This window comes from Psittacula echo (genome assembly GCF_963264785.1).
Source record: "Psittacula echo genome assembly, chromosome: 3".
NCBI classification, from domain to species: Eukaryota; Metazoa; Chordata; class Aves; order Psittaciformes; family Psittacidae; genus Psittacula; species Psittacula echo.
This window is the reverse complement of record NC_137736.1, coordinates 104538625-104561258: the sequence shown is the minus strand read 5'-3', so window position 1 is coordinate 104561258 and position 22634 is coordinate 104538625. Positions and strand designations below refer to the sequence as shown.

Here is a 22634-nt window from a genome sequence, read left to right as displayed (position 1 = left end):
AAACATTTTCTGACAAAAGCATTTTAATGATATATTTTTTACCAGCTCTATCATATGCTAGATTTCCATTATTAAAGTTCCACCCCAGTGACCAAACTGTGTCAGAAAACGACCTGCCATTCTCCTTTAATGCCTGTAGTTTCTTATTTTCAACCACCATGTTCTACTGTAAAGATGGGTGCTAAACTTCATCTCTTTTAGTGACAGTGTTAATGTTATCATAAATGTAAAGCAATTAAAAAATTAATCATAGTAAAAAATTGGAGCACTGCTAAAATAATCTGTTTCTTTATAAAGCAAGCCTTTTGTGTCACAGAGCGGTTTTGATCAAAACAATTAAAACAATAAAAAAAAATTGCTAAATCAATCTCAGAATTGATGGAGTTTGTTTAGCTTTGTAAAAGTACAGGCATATGTTTCATTGGCAAGCAACATCATGGAATAAATCCACATACAATTCATAAAGCATAAAAAGTTGATGTGCACAGAACTTGAATGAAAATACTTGTATTTCCACTGTGCTCAACAGCTTCATGTTTTACTGACCCAAGTACATGAGGGTGAAATTGCCTATGGAGACCGGCGTTTTCTAGGCCACGGTTTCTGGCATTTTGCTAAGTCAGCACGTTTGCCAGCAGAGCCATTGAATCAGTGACACTGGCTGCAAAAGGCTTCGTTCATCTGTTTCTAACCGAATTAAGGTGGCCCTTGGAAAGCACTGAGGATGCAATTTAGAGCAGACACAGATGCTACTCTGACCAAGATGAAACCACTGAGTTAGCAAACTGGCTTAAACTAGTCCTTCGGGCCAGAAAAAAAAGATGCAAAGTCATCTAGGGACAGAGCGATAATTACAATAACGAGATCCAATTGCTTCCATTTCAATTGACACACACTGCATAGATATTGACTAACAAAACAGAGAAAACAGTTGGAAATGAGTGACTCCGGAGGTCAGTTGTTTTATGACTGAAATATTTCTAGCTGGCAAAGGCTTTTGTGGGAATGAGGATTCACTGAGACTTTGGGGACATTTCTCATTGCAAAACTGTGGAGCTGTTACTAAATTTCAGTAACCCACATTCTGGGAAGCAGTCTCCTTTCTCTGTATTTCTTAATTGTGCTTCATTACAATTTAATAAGGACATTTACCCTCAATTAAGCAAATCATCCAAGCAGTTGCTTATGCCTGGTTGCAATGAATTGGTTTTGTCAAATGCGGGTTTCATTGCGTGTTAAGTATCTTGCTGAATCAGGATCTCTGCATCTGTGTATCTGTCTATCCAAACCTTTCCTTAGCTCCTGGCATGATAATGTGAGATTCAGGGAATCCGTGTCTTTAACTCCTCTTACTGTTCTGATCGACTCGCCTCACATGCGCCAGTGCCATGGCAAGCACTATAGTCCTACTACGACACCAATAACAAATATTTGGTTTTATCCCTGATATTTCATAACTCACTTTTCAAAGTATAAGTCAAAAGTTGCTGAATTATCAGCTTTCCTAAGAACCATGTATGTTCTACACCACTACATTACAAACAACAGCATGGAAGTGATTGTAGCAACTACACTGACTAGTAGTAGAGATTCCTATGGGTCCTCCGTCAATGCATGAGTGTCTACACAAGCCACAAGCCATCAAGAAATTTCAAGAAGTAATACAGTGTCCTACCTGCTTTTTCCTTACACAGCTTCTGAAACAGCACCTGTAAGAAAAAAAATAAATAATTCTTTAATAATTATACCTTTCTTTTTCCCTTTAAACAAGTCCCACATTTCAGAATGACAATATATATCATTATTAATCATCACAACCTTACACAAGGCAAAAAATAAGAGCTCATCAATAAAAATAACTGGTTTTTTGCTAAGGACAACCTGGTGCCCATTTCCAAGCCAGGCTCATCTGCTTTGCATGGAGTGAGCTGAGGAATGGTCTCTGCTCCAAGCAGGATACATCCTGAAGGGATTTGAAGTCCAGCACACTGGAACATGCCTGAGTGTGACTCACAGTGCTAGTGGAGCTCAGGGAGCACACAGGCCGCCAGCAAGATGTGTGGGCAGCTGTACTGACAGGTGAGATACAGAGGACACTGTGGCTATAGCTACTTAGAGTGGCAGAGTGATGGTTCTTGTCCATCTGTGACCTGGAGAGGGTCCCTCTGTCTGAAGGACATGGCCAAACTGGCTTGTCATGTTGTTTTCTCCATGTTTTTCATCTCCCTGCTTCGAGTCTGCCACGCTATCTGAAACTGGTACCATTAACACTATATTTGGATACTTCTCTTGATCCATATTCTCTTTAATAAGTTTCAGTACCCAAATGAGGATGCTGTTGCCAGTGATTAAATGCATATCAGCCGCCCTCCTTTCATATGCTGGATCTATCAACTTTCCCAGCAATGCAGCCTGTAAATGAAATCAGCATAATGGGTGAAACTGCACCTAATTATTATTTTTTTTAATTAAACAGAAGGCTAAACTGATTCTTCCAGATACCCGTGAACTCAAAGGTGTGAAGTGCCCAGTCTGCAGCCAGCTGAAAAGGCAGACTCCCATGCCTTGCAGTGACACACTCCCTGTTCTCGTTATCTGCTTGTCCCCATATGGACAACCATCTGCACCTTTCCATCAAATGCACCAAGTGCTCAGTTATCTCTTCAGCCAATATTGCCTCTGCAGCCTTAATAAGAACCTGTCTATAAAAACACAGTTTTTATTTACCTTGTATTTACTGAAGGATTTTACTGAGATACTGGAAAATTCCTCCTCTATGCACAGAATTGAACTGGTTAAGCGTCTTTCTTAATAACAGGAAAAACACAGCTTGATTTCAGATGGTTTTCCTTCTGCAAGGAAATTTCATAGTGAAAAAGCCTCTTGCTTCATTTGAAAGTCTGCCTGAGCAGCAGCTGAAATTAGCCTGCTTTAGCCAGCAAAGACCAAGTCAGGTGGTCACTTCTAGATGGGAAAATAATGAGTGGCAGAGTCCAAAAGAAGTTTTATTAATGTAATTTGTAGCTTTGCTTTAGTTTCAAGCTGAGGCCAGCTCTGGCTCCTGCACACTGCTTGCCTGGACTGAACTGTTTTGTACAGATTTCATCCAGGCTCCCTTTTGATTTTTAGCTCAGTGATGGTGAAATACCTGCAGAGGCTGGAGCTGAGCCCCTTTCCCCAGTGAGGGCCCACCAGTGCCAGGCTGTGTGCTACCTGTACAGATCCTCATGCCAGAACTTTTCTGCTCACGCTCTTACAGAAGCTGGAGAATTCATCTCCCCCTCGATCTTCTACAGCCCAGAAAGGGAGAATGTGCTTCTGATTCCCATCTGGCTGAAGAGGAAGTTCATCTTATTTCCTAAGATGTTCTACATGGGCCCATTCTGCAAAGATTAAGGAGCAGAACTACAGCACTAGAAGCCAAAATTTCTCTAGCAGCATCACTTAAGAGGCAGTGCTGAGCCCTCAAGAGTGGGCTTTAGCAGAAGCATCTCACTTCCATAGAGGGGTGTGAAAGTCAGACACAGGCTGTGTGGGTTGGAAAGGAACAAGCAGGTCCCACATCAGTGTGCTAGGTTTTTGGGATGCCTTTCTGAGTGAGGCAACATCACTCTGTCCCTCCAGTGTGCAGCCAACCATGCTGTTCTCAATCACCCTGCTGGGGACAGGCACCAGATTTTTAGCATCATGACTCTGGTATAAACGCAGTGGAGGCGGGTGCCTAAATTGCCATGCTGAAACATGGGATAAGCACTTCTTGAAGAATACATTAATGATATGTGAACTGAAATAAACACATCAATCCTGCATGGATAGCCAGTTTCTGTGTTCTAGTACAGCCAGAAGGGCACCAGCTATTAAAATCAAACCCAGGCTATGTTAACTTCCAAAATCTTTTTAGGATGCCACACAAAAAGGCTGCAAATTGTTGCTGGAATGATCCCAAATGGAAACAGAAGGCAGCCAACTAAAAGTGATTTATGGAAATAATAACGATAATGCACTATATAACTGATTGTATAACAAAATATATTTATTGGAGGACTAGCATCCCATCTGAGCAGCATGGCACAATCTAATCAAATATATAGAAACCATGGATCAAAAGAGTACAACTCTAGCCAAAAGGCTGTTGCAGCACCTGCTGCTATGAATAATAAAGAAATCATTTGCTCACAACTTCAGCTGTAGGAATTTTGCAAGTGGAAGTGTCAAACAGAAGCCAAAACCAAACACATTCTGCTGATAGAACCACGTGTTATTTGCTGAAGCATATAAACCAGCATTCAGGAACCAGAAATTTATGAAGTCCACTTCTCCCCTTTCATCAGTCCTGCGTCTCTGCGAGGCCATTCCATGTTCACCTACACAAACAAAAGTCCCCAAGAAGCCTGCCTGTGCCGCACCACCCTTTGCTTTATGATCAGAGCAGAAGGAGACAATCTGGTGAATCAGGCAAGCCTACCCTCAGCAGTGGTGTAACTCACAGCGAAGTGAAGCTCAGAGGGCTCACCTACACTGCTGAAGAGAAGATGGCCTGCTTGTGACAAGACTGAAGCACCATACCCGGGTTCATCCACCTGACTCACCAGCTCTGGCTTTGTTATGAACTGTACTGAAGAGCTCTTCTTGAGCAAGCCAGCTATTGGGAAGCATTCCCTTAGCAGTGGGGACAAGGGAACACCCAGTTCCAGCTGGCCTTGGCAAGGGACTGGTCCCTGGCCCATACTGTCCTATAAATATGGCCTCTGAATCCACAGTATTAAATTTATGGGTCCTGTACAGATGAACAAGATCCCCAGAGAATGTTTAGAAATCACTACCTGAATCTAAACCTTGCAGAGCAAGATGAAAATAATGTCTCTGTTCAGCAGATACCTAAAGTAGGGACACCTTTAAGCATGTGAGCGATCCCATTAGAGCCACCTTTCACTTACAGAGCCACACATCTGAAAAAGTGTATTTGGGGCACAGAGGGAAGGGAGGGAAGAAAGGCTGTTCCTCCTCAGGAGGAATTGAAATATAGTGCATTTATAAAGAACTTGAAAGATATTTGTGAAAGGCATTCTCTGTGGAAACAAATTACACAAATAAACTCCTTGGATTAAGTGAAAGTGAAGGTAGAAGCAAAACACCAGCATTATAAACTCAACAAGCAAAATAAACACCCTCATCAAAAAATTGTTTCTCACATGTGTACATAATCTTTCACGGTTATCAGTGATCAGGGCATGGAACTCATCAAACAACTGGATTAAATGATTTAATCGTGTCCCAGTAAGCTTATTGTCACATAAAAGCTTTTTTTCTGACACAGAAGATGAATGCGAAACAGTTGACTTGAACAACTTCAAAACCATTTTAGTTTGCAACAGCACAGGGATTCTACAATGCCAGCCAATCCCATCATATCATATACCATTTCAAAGACAAAACCCCACCATTTTGTATCCAAGTCTTTTGCTTCCATCTTCCTCATCAACTTCTATTAGTTACCAGCTATATTATTTCATGCTCTAATTTCAAATATGCCCAAATCTGCCACTGATATTTCAGAGTATCTGTCAAACTATAACCATTCATTCTCAGGAAATCACACTCTCCCTCCCCCCAGAAAAAGTGTATCTGTCCAGCATGCAAATAACACTTTTGGATGTTTAATAAAAAACCAGAGAATTTATTCAACATAGATACGGTATCAAAAATATCACCGCTATCAAATAAACCGTGGCATTTTGACAGGACTACTTTACATCTGCTGTTAATAAAAAAGGCTTTAGATTCTGCAGTGAGCAACCAGCAGCACCACTCTGAAACACAACACTTCTTTCAGAGGAAAAAAGCATAAATCTGTACAACTTCTTACTGGGTAACTGATACAGAAGAAAAGCCCTCTGAGCTGGAAAAGGTCCCACAAAGTATGAAGACTGAGAATCCTGCTGGTTCGTCATTCTAGAAATTTAATAACCTGCTAGGCTTTAATTAAACTGACATATAGACAAGTTCTAAGGGAGGAAACCAGCAATCCACATGCAAAACTCAGTCATCTGATTAGCAGGTTTATTACATCCTTTCAGATAGATGTTGACAGAAGGAAAGAAAATCCTAGTTACTACTTCAAAATAAAATGCTAGACCCTGAAAGAGGAAGTAATAATAATAATATTATGACACTCAGCAACATCAGCCTTAACTTGAAGTTGCCCAGCCCCAGCAATGACATCTTTAGTCTGGATTACACTTGCAAGTTCCTTAAAGAGTTAAGTCAGCTGAGAATAATGGCAATATTGAAGTTATCCCATAGAAAATACTGTGAAGACCATTGCGTCAGAAATCAGAGTTCTCTCAGAGATTTGGCACCAATATTTGGAACAGGCTTGAAACTTCTGCTGGACTTAGGTGCTTCTGTTGTATTTCAAAGGCTGACAACAGGGTTCATAATTGTCCTTCGAAATAACAACTGCTATGGAGGTGTTTTTAGAGTCCATGCTTAACGTATAGCATCAGTGTTATTAGAGAAGTCACCTGGGGCATGGAAGACACAACATGTTTCGCCAGGTTAGACAGCAGTGGGAAGGGGAAAGTCACAATTTCCTCCACTGAAGCTAAGCTATCATGCTGCAAACTGTTTGTGACTGAGGGGTTCAAAGAAAGAAAGAATAGTAAATAGCTCCCTGCTCTGCAGTTGAGCAAGTCCTCTTGCTCATTCACAAGAAGTGTGGCCAGCAGGTTCAGGGAGGTGATTCTCCCCTTCTATTCTGCTCTCGTGAGAGACTCCACCTGGAGTACTTTGTCCAGCTCTAGGACCCCGAAGATGAGAAGGACATGGACCTGTTGGAGCAAGTCTGGAGGACGCTGTGAAGATTACCAAAGGGCTGAGCCACCTTTCCTACGGAGACAGGTTGAAAGGGCTGGGCTTGTTCAGTCTGAGAAGAGAAGGCTCTGGGGAGACCTTAGAGCAGCCTTCCAGTGCCTAAAGAGGACCTACAAGAAACCTGGAGAGCGACTTTTTACAAAGGCATGTAGGGATAGGACAAGGGGAATGGCTTTAAACTGAAAGTGGGTAGATTTAGATTAGGTGTTAGGACAAAATTCTTCATTATGAGAGCTGTGAGACATTGGAACAGGTTGCCCAGAAAAGCTGAGGCTGCCCCATCCCTGGCAGTGTTCAAAGCCAGGTTTGCGACAGGGCTTGAAGCAACCTGGTCTACTGGAAGGTGTCCCTTGCCCATGGCATGGGGAAATAGGTGGTCTTTAAGGTCCCTTCCAACCCAAACCATTCTATGATTCTATTCTGTTCTGTGAAGTGGGGAAACTTGGGTCCAGATCCCCTTTTCTAGACTCTTTAATATTTGGAATAAGAAAATACTATTAAGAACTCCGTGTTCTTATGCTATTCTCATCATACTATTTTAAAACAGTGAAAGACATTAAGAATACCCACAGCACTGACCAAGGCAATCTTGTTCCTCACATGAATGTTAGCTTCAGTGGGGGTATCTGTTCCTGGACTGGACTGGGAACCCTTCCTAGACCCAAAGACCAGGGTGCATTTATGAGCCCTTAATCATCCACACTGTGCAACTGCTAGGTCACCTTAGCTGCTCCAATTAACCATCTGCAAATTAAAACTTAGCATAGTTCAAGAGATCAGGGACTACTCCCAAACGGCAGAGTAGAGGTAGATTCTGCTCTAGATCTGTTTCTTGTCACCCTGCAGAGTCCTCCAGCACCACCTCTGCATCCTTAAGCACCTCCTCATGTTGTACTTTGTGCCCATTTTTATAAATGAACATTCACGTTCATTTTTATAAATGAACATTTATAAAATAACATTCATAAAATAAAATTTGTAAATGAACATTTACACATTGTTTAGATTTGTAAATTGTAATATTACTTGATGCAAATTGAAAGGATTTTTAAGGCTTCATCCCCTTCCTAGCATAGCTTACTGAGATGCTTGCTGGTATCTAACCTGCACTCCAGTGTGCTACCAAAACTGAACCAAACTAGTCACAAATTAATCCAGTTCTGTAGAAGCACTGAACACACAGAGTTTCCACATCCTCTGACACTTCATCTTGTTTTCCTGAGAGCTATATAAAGTTTCAAGGGCTTGTCAAGAAAGGAATGTAAATAAAATAAACTGGGTTTCTTTGTAGTTGACATAGAGAAAGTCTAATTTAGGCATTCTAATTTATTTCTTCGCTTTAAACTAGCAAAATCATACAAATTGTCTTTTTTCTTTGTTTTTTCCCCCCCTGGTTTCTCTGACAATCTGGCATACAGAACCTTTCAATCCTGTGCAAAGAAAAGTGAACTCTAATATTTTATTATGATACTTCTAAAATGACCTGAAGGGATTCAAGCATTCAGAAGAATTCAGAGGATGAAGAAATGTCTTTTGAAAACCATAGACTTAATATGCTACGTTATATTCTAAAAAGATGAAATACTGTAAATACTGCCTGCAGATATAAAAGCATATTTTATTGTTGTGCACAGCTTTAAAGAACATTTAATGAACATATGAAAATTATTTTCCCTATTTTAGTGTTTTAGTTAGCAAAGTAAGACTTGTTTTTAAAATGCATTTTACTTTATTCTAAATATTTCTTTCAAATTTTACACCAAGATTAGTGCCGGTCAATGAAGAGCATTGACATAGAAAGAAGGATATATATTTGTAGTACACAGAAGAAAACAACTGAATAAATCATTTTGCCTATGTACTAATGATAAAAGTCCAGAAAGCAACGTGACATTTCACATGGCTGGAGTTTTGAAACCTTTGATCAAATAGAAAATGGGCTACAGTCTATTTTACAGTGAAAAATTCTGAATGACCCGCTAAAGGAAAAGCATTACACTAAGTGGAGCAGGGCAATAATAAAGTCTGTAACAATGAAAATCATTTCAACAATGTTCAAAGGGAAACTAGAAGAAAACAAGCTGAAAGACTAATGGTAAATGAACATGCATTTTGGTAACTGTAATTTATCATACTTAACTTAAAAATCCCTCACATTATGTTAACAGACCAGGGAGATTTTTACTTACAGCAGCTGCTAATATGATTTCAAAATGTCAAGCAATTATGGCTCTCGTGGTTATAAACCAAATTTTTATTGAGGAGGATTTGGTTCCAGCACCTGAGGAGCAGCCACCTGCAGTGAGTATCAAGTTGTGCCTCTGCAGTATTTGTTATATTAAATCAGTCCAGTTGATCATTTTGTCATCAGACTGGAAGATGCCATTCATCCCTGTGCTCAGCTCGCCATGCCTGTTCATCCTGCACCAGCACTGGCACTCATCTTGACAAATGGAACAGGAAAGCAGCAGAACATTAATTTTATCCCCAAAAAGTTTTTGCTGTGTAATTTGTTGCTTTCATCACAAGACCTCCTTTACAGCTACCATCTCCTTTGTCTGACGTTGCTCTGATGCAAGAGCTCTGTTTAATATTCTCTAATGTCATGTTCTTTTCCTGTTACCATTCTGCATTACCTTTGCTTCTCTTGTGAATTCCTCTATGGGATAACATGACGCTGTTTGCTATTCTTTGCAGGTGGATTTTAACCTCCATCCATCATAGCTCTGGCTCTGCCCCCACAGGACAGATGACTGACATTGTAAATGTTACAGGCTGTTTGAAGCAGCAGCCCTAAAGAGCTAACTCTCTGGTCTTCTAAATCCCATTGTAATTTTCTTAAATTTTCATGGATTCTAAATTATGTGCACGTTCTAACCAAAACAAGCTGTGACAAGGGCTTCCCTGTTTTCACTATCTTGTCCTTTGTGGTCAGCTGGATATACCTGAAAGCCAGAATACAGACATCCAGCTGCAGAAATAGATGCCCCTTATTTCTTCAAGGTGACCAGGGCAGCCAAACTGGTCTGGTCTCACCCAGTAAAAAGTGGTGATATATTCCCACCCCCATCACTTAAACAAATTCTCCGTAACACTTCACACTTTTGTGCTTTTAAAATAGGCTTTTATAGCAGTCAATATTTTTAAGTCTAATTAAAATCTAACCTGACAGTTTGGTACTGTTCTCTTGCACAGCCAAGAGCAAAGCAGGTGCAGCCAAGGAAATAAGTTAAAGAATACATATCCAAGTTTGGTCTACATGGTGCCCTGAATGTTCAGTTCATCCTGCCCAACTCCCAGTACCCACCCTCTACAATCACTTCCTTACAGGACATAGTTTTGTCATGTGTCAGCAAATCTGGTTCTATTAAAAAGAACCCTGTCCTCTTTGTGATGCTTTTACCTTTGGCAAGTCCCAGGAGCTCTTAGTCCTTTTGAACTCTGGACTCTGCAGCAGGACTAACATGAACATGCTCAGAACTGTGCAAATATCAATTAACAGTTGTCTGTTGAGATAACGAGTTATGCCCCTGTACAAACAAAGACATGACTAAAACCTGGAGATAACATAGTTGTTACAACACATGTGTAGGGGTCAGGTGGAAATGTGATGGGGTGGAGGTGGGAGAAAGAAAGACAAAAAGAAGAGCAGTGTCTGCCAAATGGTGATGGACAAAAGTGAGAAGCAAGAGCAATCCCTGTTTTTTACAATCCTAGAACAATACACTGAGTCACACATTGCTATCATTTCTACCCTCTTGAGTAGGAAGACGTGCTAAATCTATTTTAAAGATAAAATGAAGTGGGAATAGGTACAAGAGGCCATGCAACAACAAAGAGGGGCATGAAAGATGGGAACTCTGCTATCCTGCTATGGGAAATTAGTGACTTCTAAAGCAAACAACGGCTAGCAATAATCCATGGCAGAACATGAGAACCAAGCCTTATGAGCTCTAGAGCTGTGGTGTTATTTTAGCTTGGCCCAGAGTAGTACTTAGCGGAGAATGAACTTCAGACTGCCATTAGCAGCAGTTTGTTTTCAGTATTGAGTGTCCACAGAAACGTTTCACAACAGCCAGGCTCTAAGTGGGTATCAGGTATTCTCCTTCACGGTCAATAAAACTAATTATCGTAATACAAAGTCAACCAAAAATGCTCTTTTCCCAGTAAGCTGATGTATTAGCAATCAGTTAAAATCTTGGTCACCATTTTATGCTTTTTGAGGAGCACCAAAACAACAGAGGTTTGTTTAGTGGTCAGTTTTCAGCAAAAGATAAAGCAGGGATAAGTGAAGAATTAAGTATTTTATTCAAAATTTCATTTCAGAAATGACCACTTGACTGCAAATTCTGGTGTAGCTTGTAAGAAAATGAACACTTAACTCAGCTGTGACGTATATCAGCTTATGCTGTTTATTTTCAAAGTGAACTCTACAACCTGTATAAATACAGGACAGTGCATTTGTGTGATGGTTGCAAAGTTAATATTTTCATAGAAAAGTATACATTTCCGATTGCAGTAAGGTTCACTGTCTCTTCTGCTGTCAGCAAATGCCCAGGTGCAATTCAGATAACTACCACATAAGCACTTAAACAACTTCGAAGTTCTGTGCCCAGTAATCTGCCTTCCTTTTTGCCTCACCTGCCAAGATTATGCAGAACAGTATGTCCATAGTGAGAAAAGCTGTGTGAATTTATGCTGTGTTAGAGTTGAGAATCCCTTATGCACATGTGAACTACGAACATGAGAGCTGTAATGCAGCAAAGGCCCAACACACATGTATGGTTTGAAATGATTTAGACTAGACATGCCTGATGTTAAGCATATGCTTAAACACAATTATTTTTATACACTAACTGTGCTGTTGGGCTGCATCTCAGTCTGGAGAAAGGGGAGCTGGAAGCCTCCACTACCACACAAACATAATGCATGAATCAGAATCACCCCCTCTTCACCTCCACAGATAAGTATACACACACATATATATACACATATATGTATTTGCCTCTGATTAACCCACTTTTCTATTTTTTTCCCTTCGAAAATGGCTGAGGTTCTGAGACAGCAGATATTTGTATACCTATACACTGAAGGTGCTGCTGGCTTAATCTTATTGATCAGCTAGTCATAGGCATCTCCACTCCTACAATGATTAGGATTACTGCTGCCAAGATCAAACCCTTAAACAGTTTCATCTCTAATTTCTGCATCTGTATCACTACTAATACACATGTCCAAAGCCTAACTGAAAGCCAGAAGTAAGGGATGTTAGGGTATCCACAACCATAAATGTATTTCATCATTTCTAATTTCTTGTCATACAGGTATCATAAAATGTCAGTACAGAAGCATTAACATCTTGACTTTTCTACATCATACCATGCTTAAAATTATGGCCAAAAATCATAACATGATACTTAGTTGTCTGCATGCATCCTTTGCTTGCATCAGAAGAATGCAGAGATTTGTGATTTGATAGGGACTGGCATCAATTCTCTTCACCACCCCCTTGCACACTCCTGCATAGCCTAAAGCAGCTTCAAACTCATTTGAATATATGTACTACTGACTCAAGCTATTTTAAAACAAAAAACCTACATACATACTTTACTTTTCGACATAGAATAAAATAACTATATTCCCACAGAGAGGTTTTAAAACTGGCATGTATTATTTCTCAGCTGTCATGGACAGCCAAACCAAAGATATTCACAAAGCTATCTCTATACTCCCATATGATGAACAGATTTTATGCTTCTCTGCAATGCAGACAAACATTTCATTTCCCTTTTTTTTTTTATTTTTTGGTAGCTAAGCAGTATGACCTTCCTAAAAATATCCATGGATCCTTCAGTGGAAAGGTCCACAATCTTCTCACAGCATCATTGCTCTCGATAGCTCAGTACAATCTCTGAACTGAATTTAAGATTATCTGATTTAAAGAAAAAGTGGTGCTAGGCAAGTTTCAGACAATTAAAATAAGAATAAATATTTAATAAAATTGTCTAAAATTTATGACAATATTTGTTGCATAGTTTGTATACCACTATGATATACCACATGCATATCATGGAGTACAAGTAAATGCTGACAGAATTAATGAAGATTTTTCTGTCACCTTGCATATCTTGTTGTCCTTAATCACTGTGAGACAAATATCATCCTTCTTTGTTTTCTGTTTCATAATTCAAGTTAATGGCCACTGCTTGAAATTTGCTTTTACAGATAGATTTAAAGCACTATTCATCTTTTGAAAAGCAATGATTTGACAAAAAGCACCATTGCTTCAGCTGTTCTTAAATCAAGGTAGGTCTGATTTATATGAACTGAAAGTCAGGTCCAACAAGAATAAACTTTTAAAGTTAAAATTATTGCTGTCAACTCTGAAAATAGAAAAAACCCAGTGTAAAGGATGCACCTACTGATTCACATCAGTCCTTTGTATAGTTTAACTAACTCACCATAAGGCCTAAAAATAATGCTAACTCACAATAAAACATCCCAACTCAGGAAGTGGCTATTGCTATTCTGTTTTCAAAAATATTTCTTAATTGGCATATTCCAGTGTTCCAAGAAGAATCAGAATGTGAAACATTCAAAAAGGGCCTCTGAGTGGTCGAAACCTACTAATAAATGCAAGAAAGGAATCTCACCGTCCTATGTTCTTAGGCTGGGCTTCTGGATTATTGTCAAAATGCCCATCTGTCAACAACTTTGGTGATGCCAGCTTCTGGCAAACTGGATACTTAGATGCCTCTCTACCATTACAGCTTTGTCCTGGTTTAGCAGTAGCAGTCATTTTTTCTACGGTGCAGCGCTGTGTTTTGACTTTCGGCCTGTGGATAATACTGATAAAACCAATGTATTCAGTTGCTGGTCAGAATGTTTACCCTGACCAAGGACTTTGTGAATCTCATGCTCTGCCAGGGAGGAGCGGAAGCCGGGAGGAAGCAGAGACAGGACACCTGACCCAAACTAGCCAAAGAGGTATTCCATACCACAGCACGTCATGCCCAGGATGTAGAACGGAGAGTACCCAGAAGGGCTGGATCATGGTGGGGTGGGGGCAAGTTATTGGTCGGTGAGGTGTTGTATTCTCTTCCCTTGTTATTTCCTTTATCATTATTATTATTGGTGGTAGCAGTAGTGATTTGTGTTATACCTTAGTTATTAAACTGTTCTTATCTCAACCCGTGAGAGTTGCATTCTTTCGATTCTCCTCCCTGTTCCTCCAGGAGCAGGGGGAAGGAAGGTGGGGGGGGAAGTGGACTGCATGGTTCTGATGTACGGCCTGGGCTTAAACCACCACAAGCTTGAATTCTGTTTCAGCACGGAGACGTACATTTGATTAACAGTGGGTTTGCGTTATTACTGGGGGGGTGTTTGTGGGTCGCACAAAGCTTCATGGTTGTAAGATCACTAGCTCTCCACTCCTTGGGGACCTCCATGCTGTACAGAGAACAATAGCTGTCAGTGGCACCTGGACAGATGGATGGGGCAACAGCTGCAGGACTTTTCACCAGAAACTCCATCTCTATGGAGAACAGTTTGGGTTCAACCAAGATAGCCACAGTTCTGGAGACAAGCATGTGAAACAACCACGAGTGCAAGTGCTTAGATTGCCTGAGCATTAGTATGCTTTTATGGTACATGGTGGAAAACAGCTGGCATCAAATCACGCTTCCCTTTACCACTTAAACCAAGTGGAAGAAGATGTAGGTAGCTCTCCAAAGAATAAATAAGAAACAGTATAAAACCACAAAAAAAAATAGCAAATAAAAGAAAGAATAAAAATGTAACACACCCAATTTTATTTGTTACAGGACTTAACATCTTTCCAAGAAAAGGCCTGGAGAACAGCTCTGCCAGTATGAGTGGCAGACAGCAGAAGTATTAGCAGTGCACGATCAGTAGCTGTTTAGCCACAGAAGCACGTAACTTCATGCAATTGAGTTTTCAAAGGCCACTGGCCATTTGACAGCTGACAGAAAAAGTCTTGGGGTCTTTCTCCCAGGAGTAGCTCTACCTCAGGACTGGTGGCTAGGTCTTGACTTAATGTAGGACCTACCACACTCATGAGAACTTGAAGGAGACCATGAGATATGTAGGACCTTATGAGCTGCTAGATGTACACTGCAAATTAATTATAGAATGTCCACAATTTTGATCCGCTTATTATGTAAGCTCAGATGTTTCATCCCTTACAGCAATAGCTGCGGCTTAACGGCCACGTGTGTTTTCACATTCGGGGCCCTCCAGTATTTTCAGGCTGTCTTAAAAATGACTGTCACTAGAAATACCTGTTAATGTCTTACTGCTGATGAAAAGAAGAAACATTCAATTATAATATTAATTTAAATAGCTAAGTGTTTACACTAAACCAAATACAACAGCATAAAATCAGAATCGAGGATGTCCTTTGTGACAGCATATTTTAGCTCATCAAGTGTAACAGCCATGCACTGTGCCAAGCCTCCTTACCGTGTACGTAATTAAATAATGAGAATACGTAATTCCAGGCAGATGATTTAAGATGGGAGGAGAGGTCTTACCTACAAATTAATTTGACTGTAAGTTTAAAGAATTATCATTATTTCAATGACTTTTTTATATTTCAGAATTTTAGTATCCCTTTAGTCTGAATGCATAGATATGCAAGCCCAATCAGGCAGCAAACACTGGGCGTATGGATTATCATGATATACTACATGGAATTCCTTTGGTCATAATGCTAAACATTCTTAAGGTTCTTTATAGAAAACAGTCTGATTTCTCGCTGCATTTTCTCTACTACGTATTGCAAATATTCACCTTCACTCTACATCTAATATAATTCAAATCTAATCTTAGGCAAGCCTAAGTTCATTCTTAACTAAAATATATTCTAGCAAGAACACTTTTATTTTAGTAAATAATCAGTCAGACAAATGGCAATTCTAGGATTACTTTAATCTTAAACAGTTCTGGAGAAAAGAAAGTGTCTTAAATTACTTTCTACACAAGAGTTGTTCCACATTTGGTACCCACCTCTCTTATCTCCAAAAGTATTAGAGGTTTTGATCCTATGTTCTGATTTTGCAGAGGTCATTTCATAGAGTTAAAGCACCAACTCAAGACAGCAACATGAGAATGGAGCAACTTATCATTAATGTTGTGTTATAATACTTTATTATTTACATTACAAAACACCCCACGTTCAGTATGCAACCAGAAATAAGATCCCCTTTTTTATAGGAACTTACAAGATCTGAAAAACTACGTGAAAAACCATGCAAAAGTATAGGATGAAAACATGATCCTTGCACCATAGACCTTACAGCCCAGTTGAGACTTTCCTTCTAGATGCTACAGCTAAGAAGACATCTGACCAAGCAGCTGTGAAGGGAACAGCCATTAGTCAGTTGGGTGCCTGCTCTCAGAAGTGCAATCCAGGCTTGGATGCTTGGATCTCAAGTGGATGGAGCATAAAACGCATAGACAGGCACATGATTTCCAGAGTGGATGAGAAGCTCAGAAACCCCAGAGCTCAGCATTTCATATCAGCTTTCTATGCCAAGATAGAGCATGTACGGATGGCTCTCTAGAACTGTAGCTTTCACCATATAGGATGCTCAGGTGCCCACTAGAGATGTTCACAATTTCTGAACTGGTGACAATGGATAATGGATGCAGAACAAGAGGTGGTCTACCTGCCACTATTTCTGCCTCTAACAATGTTTGTAATTAAGAATAGAAACATGCCATTTTGCATACACAAGGAAATATGCATTTACAGGTGATTTCAACATGGCACTGATTTTCCAAGATACTCTGTTTCAGCAGCCACTCTAGATCATAATGCACAAGACTATGAAAAAAAAACCCAAACCCAAACCCAAAACAAAAAATTGTAATGAATTCCTGGCAAGTTTTACATTCCCTTCAAAAAAAATCACATAGACCCTCCCTTCCTCCAGCAAATACCATTCATGTTTAAGATTAGATTATTCTTCTCTTGATTCCTCTTCAGCTGCCAGCGAGTGACTCATTGTCAGACTGATTTAATTATAATTACAGACCTTGTTCTTCTGGTGTTACAAGTAACAGCTAGGAAACATAAAGGAAAAGGTCAATACAGAAAGACTCTACAAACCAGGAGATGTTAAATAGTGCCACTAGTGATTACTGTTGATTTCAATTGAGTGAGTGTTGCCTAATGTAAGATCTTTTTACAATAATGCAACAAAATCAGTTACAATTCTCAAATACCTGTCTGAAAGGCTGGTTTTGTTTCTGTACCATGCATTACAGTTTTTAGATCTTGGGCATAAGAGTGAAAAAAAATATAATAGTTTAATAAAAGGGACATTGCTTAGTTACTGTTAGCAGAATAATACATATCAGCTACCCACGTAACACACGTGTTATTTTGAAAGATTTATATATTTGGTAATAGGGATGATTTAACATTGACTGTCCTCTAAGGCATTAACAAAGTGGGGATGTTTTTTCAAAAGATGTTTGCAACATTACATTTTTAATATTATTCTGAAGATATTATAATGTAAGTATACTGATCACTTAAAGGGCAAGGCATATTGAACATACTTTGTAGTGTCCAAGCAATGGATATAGTTTATGACTCTAATTTATACACTTTGAAGGTAAAATTATACCAGGAAAGGGTGAAACTCTTTTCCTGAGAAAACATACTTGTTTTTTGCCTTTAAGTTATAAATTTGTTTCTAGGATCCAAAGAGAAAGGTCGTGTCTCTGGATCTTGCATTGTCAGAAAGCTTATCTAACTTGTACCTCACTGTAATAAGTGTAACAATTTTTGCATTTTTGCATACTTCTCATTTTCAGAGAGAACCTAATTAGAGACGAGGTATTTAACTGCACTATCTTCATCACTGCCTTTGTCTAACAGCCTACATTATGCAGCTAAATATCTTACCCCTGAGAGCCTCCTCAATTTGTTTTGAGATGCTGACATGGTTGTAATAAAAAGCACAGCTACCTTAACGGTTTTGCAGTGGAAACAATTAGTAAACCCTACTGGTCTGGCATTTCAGAATCAATTAGCTTGCTGGAGAAGTTCTACAAACCCAATCCTGATGAAGTAACACTTTGGAAGACATTATTAATGCCAGAGAAGAAATAAATATAATTGGAATTAACTAAATAGGTTAAATTGTTAGGGCTATTTACTGATATAATTTATTCACTATGTTTCATTCTGAGGGGGAAAAGTAAAGCTTATAATTGCAGATAAGATTTTGCCTATTTTATTTTTGAGAGAATATATTAGGTGCAACAAGTAACATTGTGACTGATTAACTAAACAGTTATAATTTTAAATGGGGCTAGGAACATAAAATGCAGGTCACCTGAAAAACTGTACTGCATCTCCTGGTATCCTTAAACTCTTATCCACAGGGACATGCATGTTACAGAACATGAGCTTCCTCAGCAGTGGCTAAGGCAGTTCCACAAAAGAGACTCAGTTCAAGAAAAGAACAGGATAAATGACAATGAGGAGTCAAGACAAAATCAGAATTTCCATTGCAACATTTTGTCAGAAATGATGAAAAATCAAATAATTTAAGGTAGGATAAAAAAAAACCAAACCAAGAACAAACCGATGTTGGAAATGTGTGATTAATTTTTATATTTAACTGAAAAGAAATGCTTTGATATTCCAAATCATCAAGATGCTAGATTTTGGCGTGTGGAACAAAACAAACTTTGAGTTAGTGTAACAGTACATTGCATGGGTGGGATTAATTTTGTCTATTTGTAGGTGTCTACAATGCAAACATTTACAGCTGAGCCAGTAATTCTGGATGGGGTAGCAATCATCCCACAAAATAAACTTATGAATAAAGTGCTCTCTAAACATGCCTGTTCTGGCCTTTGACTGGGATGACCATCTGCCCTTATACTGCAGAAACAGCATTTCCCACAGAACTGTAGTTGCGTAGCATTTGCCTTGTCTAGCTGAATGCTTGCAGTGGTACTACCTGACCTCTCTGCAGTACCAAGGTTTAGGGAAGTTATCTAATAAGTATGAAAAATATAACTTAAACAAAAAATGTAACAGACTCATGTGAGGTGTGAACACTATAGAAGAGTATTTGAAAGTAGATGCTAACAGCCAAAGCTGCTGATGCCAAGTTGCTTTCTTCAGTGTAAATACATCTCAGTGAAAAACCTGTGTTTGGCATCAAACCTACCTCAAAGGAGACAGCAGTTTTTCAAAACACTTCTATTTCAAACAGGCTGAAAATTAGGATTTGATTTATACAGCAGCGCTACCTAGCCCTTATAAGCCTATTTACTGAATGCTCAACAGGCGAATTACAGAGGAAGTGACGGCAAAGATGTTGAGAAGTAAGAGATGATGCCTTGCAATGCAAAATAATACAGTACAGGCTGGTTAGTGATGAGTACATACTGACACTCATTCTCAGTTGGTTATGATGTACCACCTACAGGTCACTGGCCCCTGCTACTCAGATATGAGCCCCCTCAGACCCTGCTCCTCCTCACACATACTCCTACTCATCCTCTCTGTCCCCCTAAGATCTGCTGTTGGAAGGGTTCTCGTGAACACCTCCATTGCTGCTGCTTCTGAAAAGGCAGTGAGTTACCCAAGAACTATCATTAAAACCATTTCAGCTAATGCAGCTGAAACAAGTTAAAGCATCTTAAATGAGCAGCTTGAAAGTGAGACCTGGGGGAGTAGTAACTGGCCAGGTGGTGAAGTGCAGGAGGATATGGAAACATTTGCAGCTGAGATAGCTATAGCAAGAAGAGAGGGTGTTTATTTCCTAAAGAAATGGAGCAGTGTGCCACTCTGACAGCTCAATGATAGTTTCTGGCTTGCTCTAGCCAAAAGAAGCTGGTAAGATGTTAGGATACACACACAGTGGGAAGGAGAATGACACTGATAACAGTGTGATGTTTTTCTGTGAATTAGTATGCAGTGTCACATAGGACATCATGGAAGCACTGGCCCATGCACAATCACAAACTTGGAAAGGATTCACAGAAGGACTACTCAGAGTTGTCAATAACTATGTAGGAAGCATGAAAAGAAAGGGATGGTTGCTCCTAGGATGGCAGTTAACAGCATGGGAGATGTTCAAAAGTGCATAAACAGTAAAAGGTATATCAAGAACTCTGCCTTCATTTGTAACTCCAGAACAAGAACATCTAAAACTGATTTTTTAAAATGGGAACAAGAAATATATTTTTCACAAAACAGGAGATTATATCAAAGCATAAATTTCTACAGGAGGTTTTGAGAGCAAGAGCTTGGCAATAGGCAAAAGAACTCAGACATATTTTGGTTATGAGAAATATCCAGATCTACTGTTTTTCAATCCACTGCATTTTGGAAATATAATGACTTGAATAAACCTATTTCCATACACAAGCCAAGTTCTTAGGGTTGAGGATGAGAACCATACTGTTAGCAGCATATTCCATATAAGCCTACTCACCAGGCTATCTATCTCAGTATTGATGCCCTTCTTTGAAATTTCTGTTTCTGGCTAGCCTGAAAAAAAAACACTGTGGATGTCATCCAAATGACAAGTCCTATGCTTCTCAAAATGTCTAGCAAACATTCAAAGAAGAGTTAAATGTAACACTAGAAGATATTTTAAAGTTATCATTAATTATAATTAGGTTTTAAAGTAATAAATAACAGCCATGAGTGAAGCGCTTTAATTTTCTTTACTTTTATTTTTCATTTCTTTACTTTCCTTAGTAAAAAGCTCTAGATAATCTGGGCTGTGCAACACAATCCACTCATCAAATTAATTACAGTATAAATTTCTACTCAATTTGTTTAACTAAGCATTAGTTGGAAACTTCTTGGGAAACCATTACCATCAGAGTGAAAACCTTCCTTTATATAAATCATTTGAAAGAATATAAGAAAGGGAAGAAATCCATTGAAATTTAGCTCTTAGAAAGCTGATGAATAAGCTAATCTGTTACTGAGTGGCTCAATGTTCAATTGTTTAAAAATGGCATAGGAACAAAACCGCAGGAGAATGTCATTATTCTGAGCTATGTTCTTTTCTTAATTAGTCCTAATGCTGTTTAAAAAACTTTCATTCTCTTTCTTGTGTATCTTTGATCTGCACACATAAATATGCAAAATATAAAAAATAAGTACCACAAGCAAGTTTCAGAGTTAAACCTTGCACCTTAAACTGGACTTGTAGTACTGAGGAAATTACGGAATTTAGCTCCTTTTAGGATATAAATTGAGTATGTAAATTTTATTCATCAAAAACAATGGCACAGTGCACATACATACGAAATCCACCAGAAATAATGGAAGGTCACTGGGCTAATCACTTTGGCTTATTTCCTTTTTCTGCACTCCCATCTGCCTATTTTCTCTGCCCTTTTATAGTATTTAAAGGGAACAATTTGAATGTAGTTAGGCCGAATGGTTTCTCTTAAAGCAAACTAAATAATGCCATGGGTTTTGTCACTGATGAGAAAACCTACACTACTGAATCATCATCACAGGGATGGATCTTTGCATTCAGGCAGTGTCGTACGCAGGACAGGTGTCTGTACACTGAGGAACAGGTCACCTCACGCCTACATGGAATTAGAATTAGCAAAGCTGCTGATCAAACTAATAGAAGCAGAAGAGCATATTTCAAGAACACAGTTACCTGGAAGCATATTCTTTCCATATAATTTTGTGCAAATAGATTCACTTCATATTAAAATGCAGTAGTTTGCTCTGAATCACATCCTCCCAGGCCAGCACAACACATGTTAGTTATTCATCAAAGGTTTTGGTAAAGGAATTTTATCCGTAGTTGAGTACAATCATTTGAGAGGAAAGAAAACAACCTTAAGTACAGAAATCAAATCAAGTCCTACAGAAAGTACTCTGTTCTGGTATCAGTGATGCCAACTTTTGAAAAGGAATATGTAAAATTGCTCCAGGATGAAAATGGAGCCAATACTGACTGCAGAAACAGGCAAACTTGACAGCTCCTTAGAACAGATCACAAGACCTAGTAACATGCCAATCTTGCAAGTAAATTCCTGCAACTGCTCCCACATCAGTTCAGGGGTGACGGGGGCACATGGTCCATAACACTTGGGATGAGCAACGAGGAACCCAAGCAAGAGTCTGAAATCGCAGGAGATCCTGAATTACTGCTTTTTTTCCTCAAACTCACCTCACCAACCCCTGTTTTATTATTTGGGATGGGTAAAGTATAAACGAAAATATAACAGGGATTTAACAAGGACTGAATACAGGACAAAGAAGAGATTATGTAGGCAGACTTAACTGGAAAGGGAAAATAAAAAAATATAGAGCAAAGACTCGTAAAAAGAACTGCTTTTAGATTTACAGGCCCCACTCAGAAATCACACCCCAGGCCTGATGGAATTGTCTTTAAAGCTACTTTCTGCGCTTGGCAGATAAGATGCAGAGGGAAACAGTTTTGGTGCAGTTGCCAGCCTGAATTTTATGGGACCATGCCAGGCTACCCTAATCACATTCATACTGCCTTGTTTTAGCTTTCTGAGGTCTCTAAGAAGCAGGAGGTTTGCGTGCAAGGTGGCCTGATGAAAACTGAAGGAACAGATGGCTTGGAAACAGACTGGCTCTGAAGCAGAAGAGCTGGTATTCCCTATTATTTCTCATGGATCCAAGGCAAACTTGGGATGTCATCTTAGATTTTCCACCAGGCTCCAGCTAGTCTGAGACAATTTAGCTCACCTGCTTACAC

The 22634-nt window shown here is 39.2% G+C and overlaps 1 protein-coding gene across 3 annotated transcripts in view; it reads right to left on the bottom strand.

The window, feature by feature from the left end:
* The window catches only part of STARD13 (StAR related lipid transfer domain containing 13), a gene marked incomplete at both ends in the record, with an annotated part of 256349 nt that overhangs the window by 168595 nt on the left and 65120 nt on the right, over window positions 1-22634 (bottom strand). For 2 of the 3 annotated variants that reach the window (XM_080612401.1, XM_080612404.1), the window contains one exon: window positions 1676-1709. In XM_080612401.1, the coding sequence (XP_080468527.1) occupies window positions 1676-1709 (34 nt within the window). Of the gene's footprint in view, window positions 1-1665; window positions 1710-22634 lie in introns of all 3 variants that reach the window. The other variant, XM_080612400.1, reaches the window with a different exon arrangement.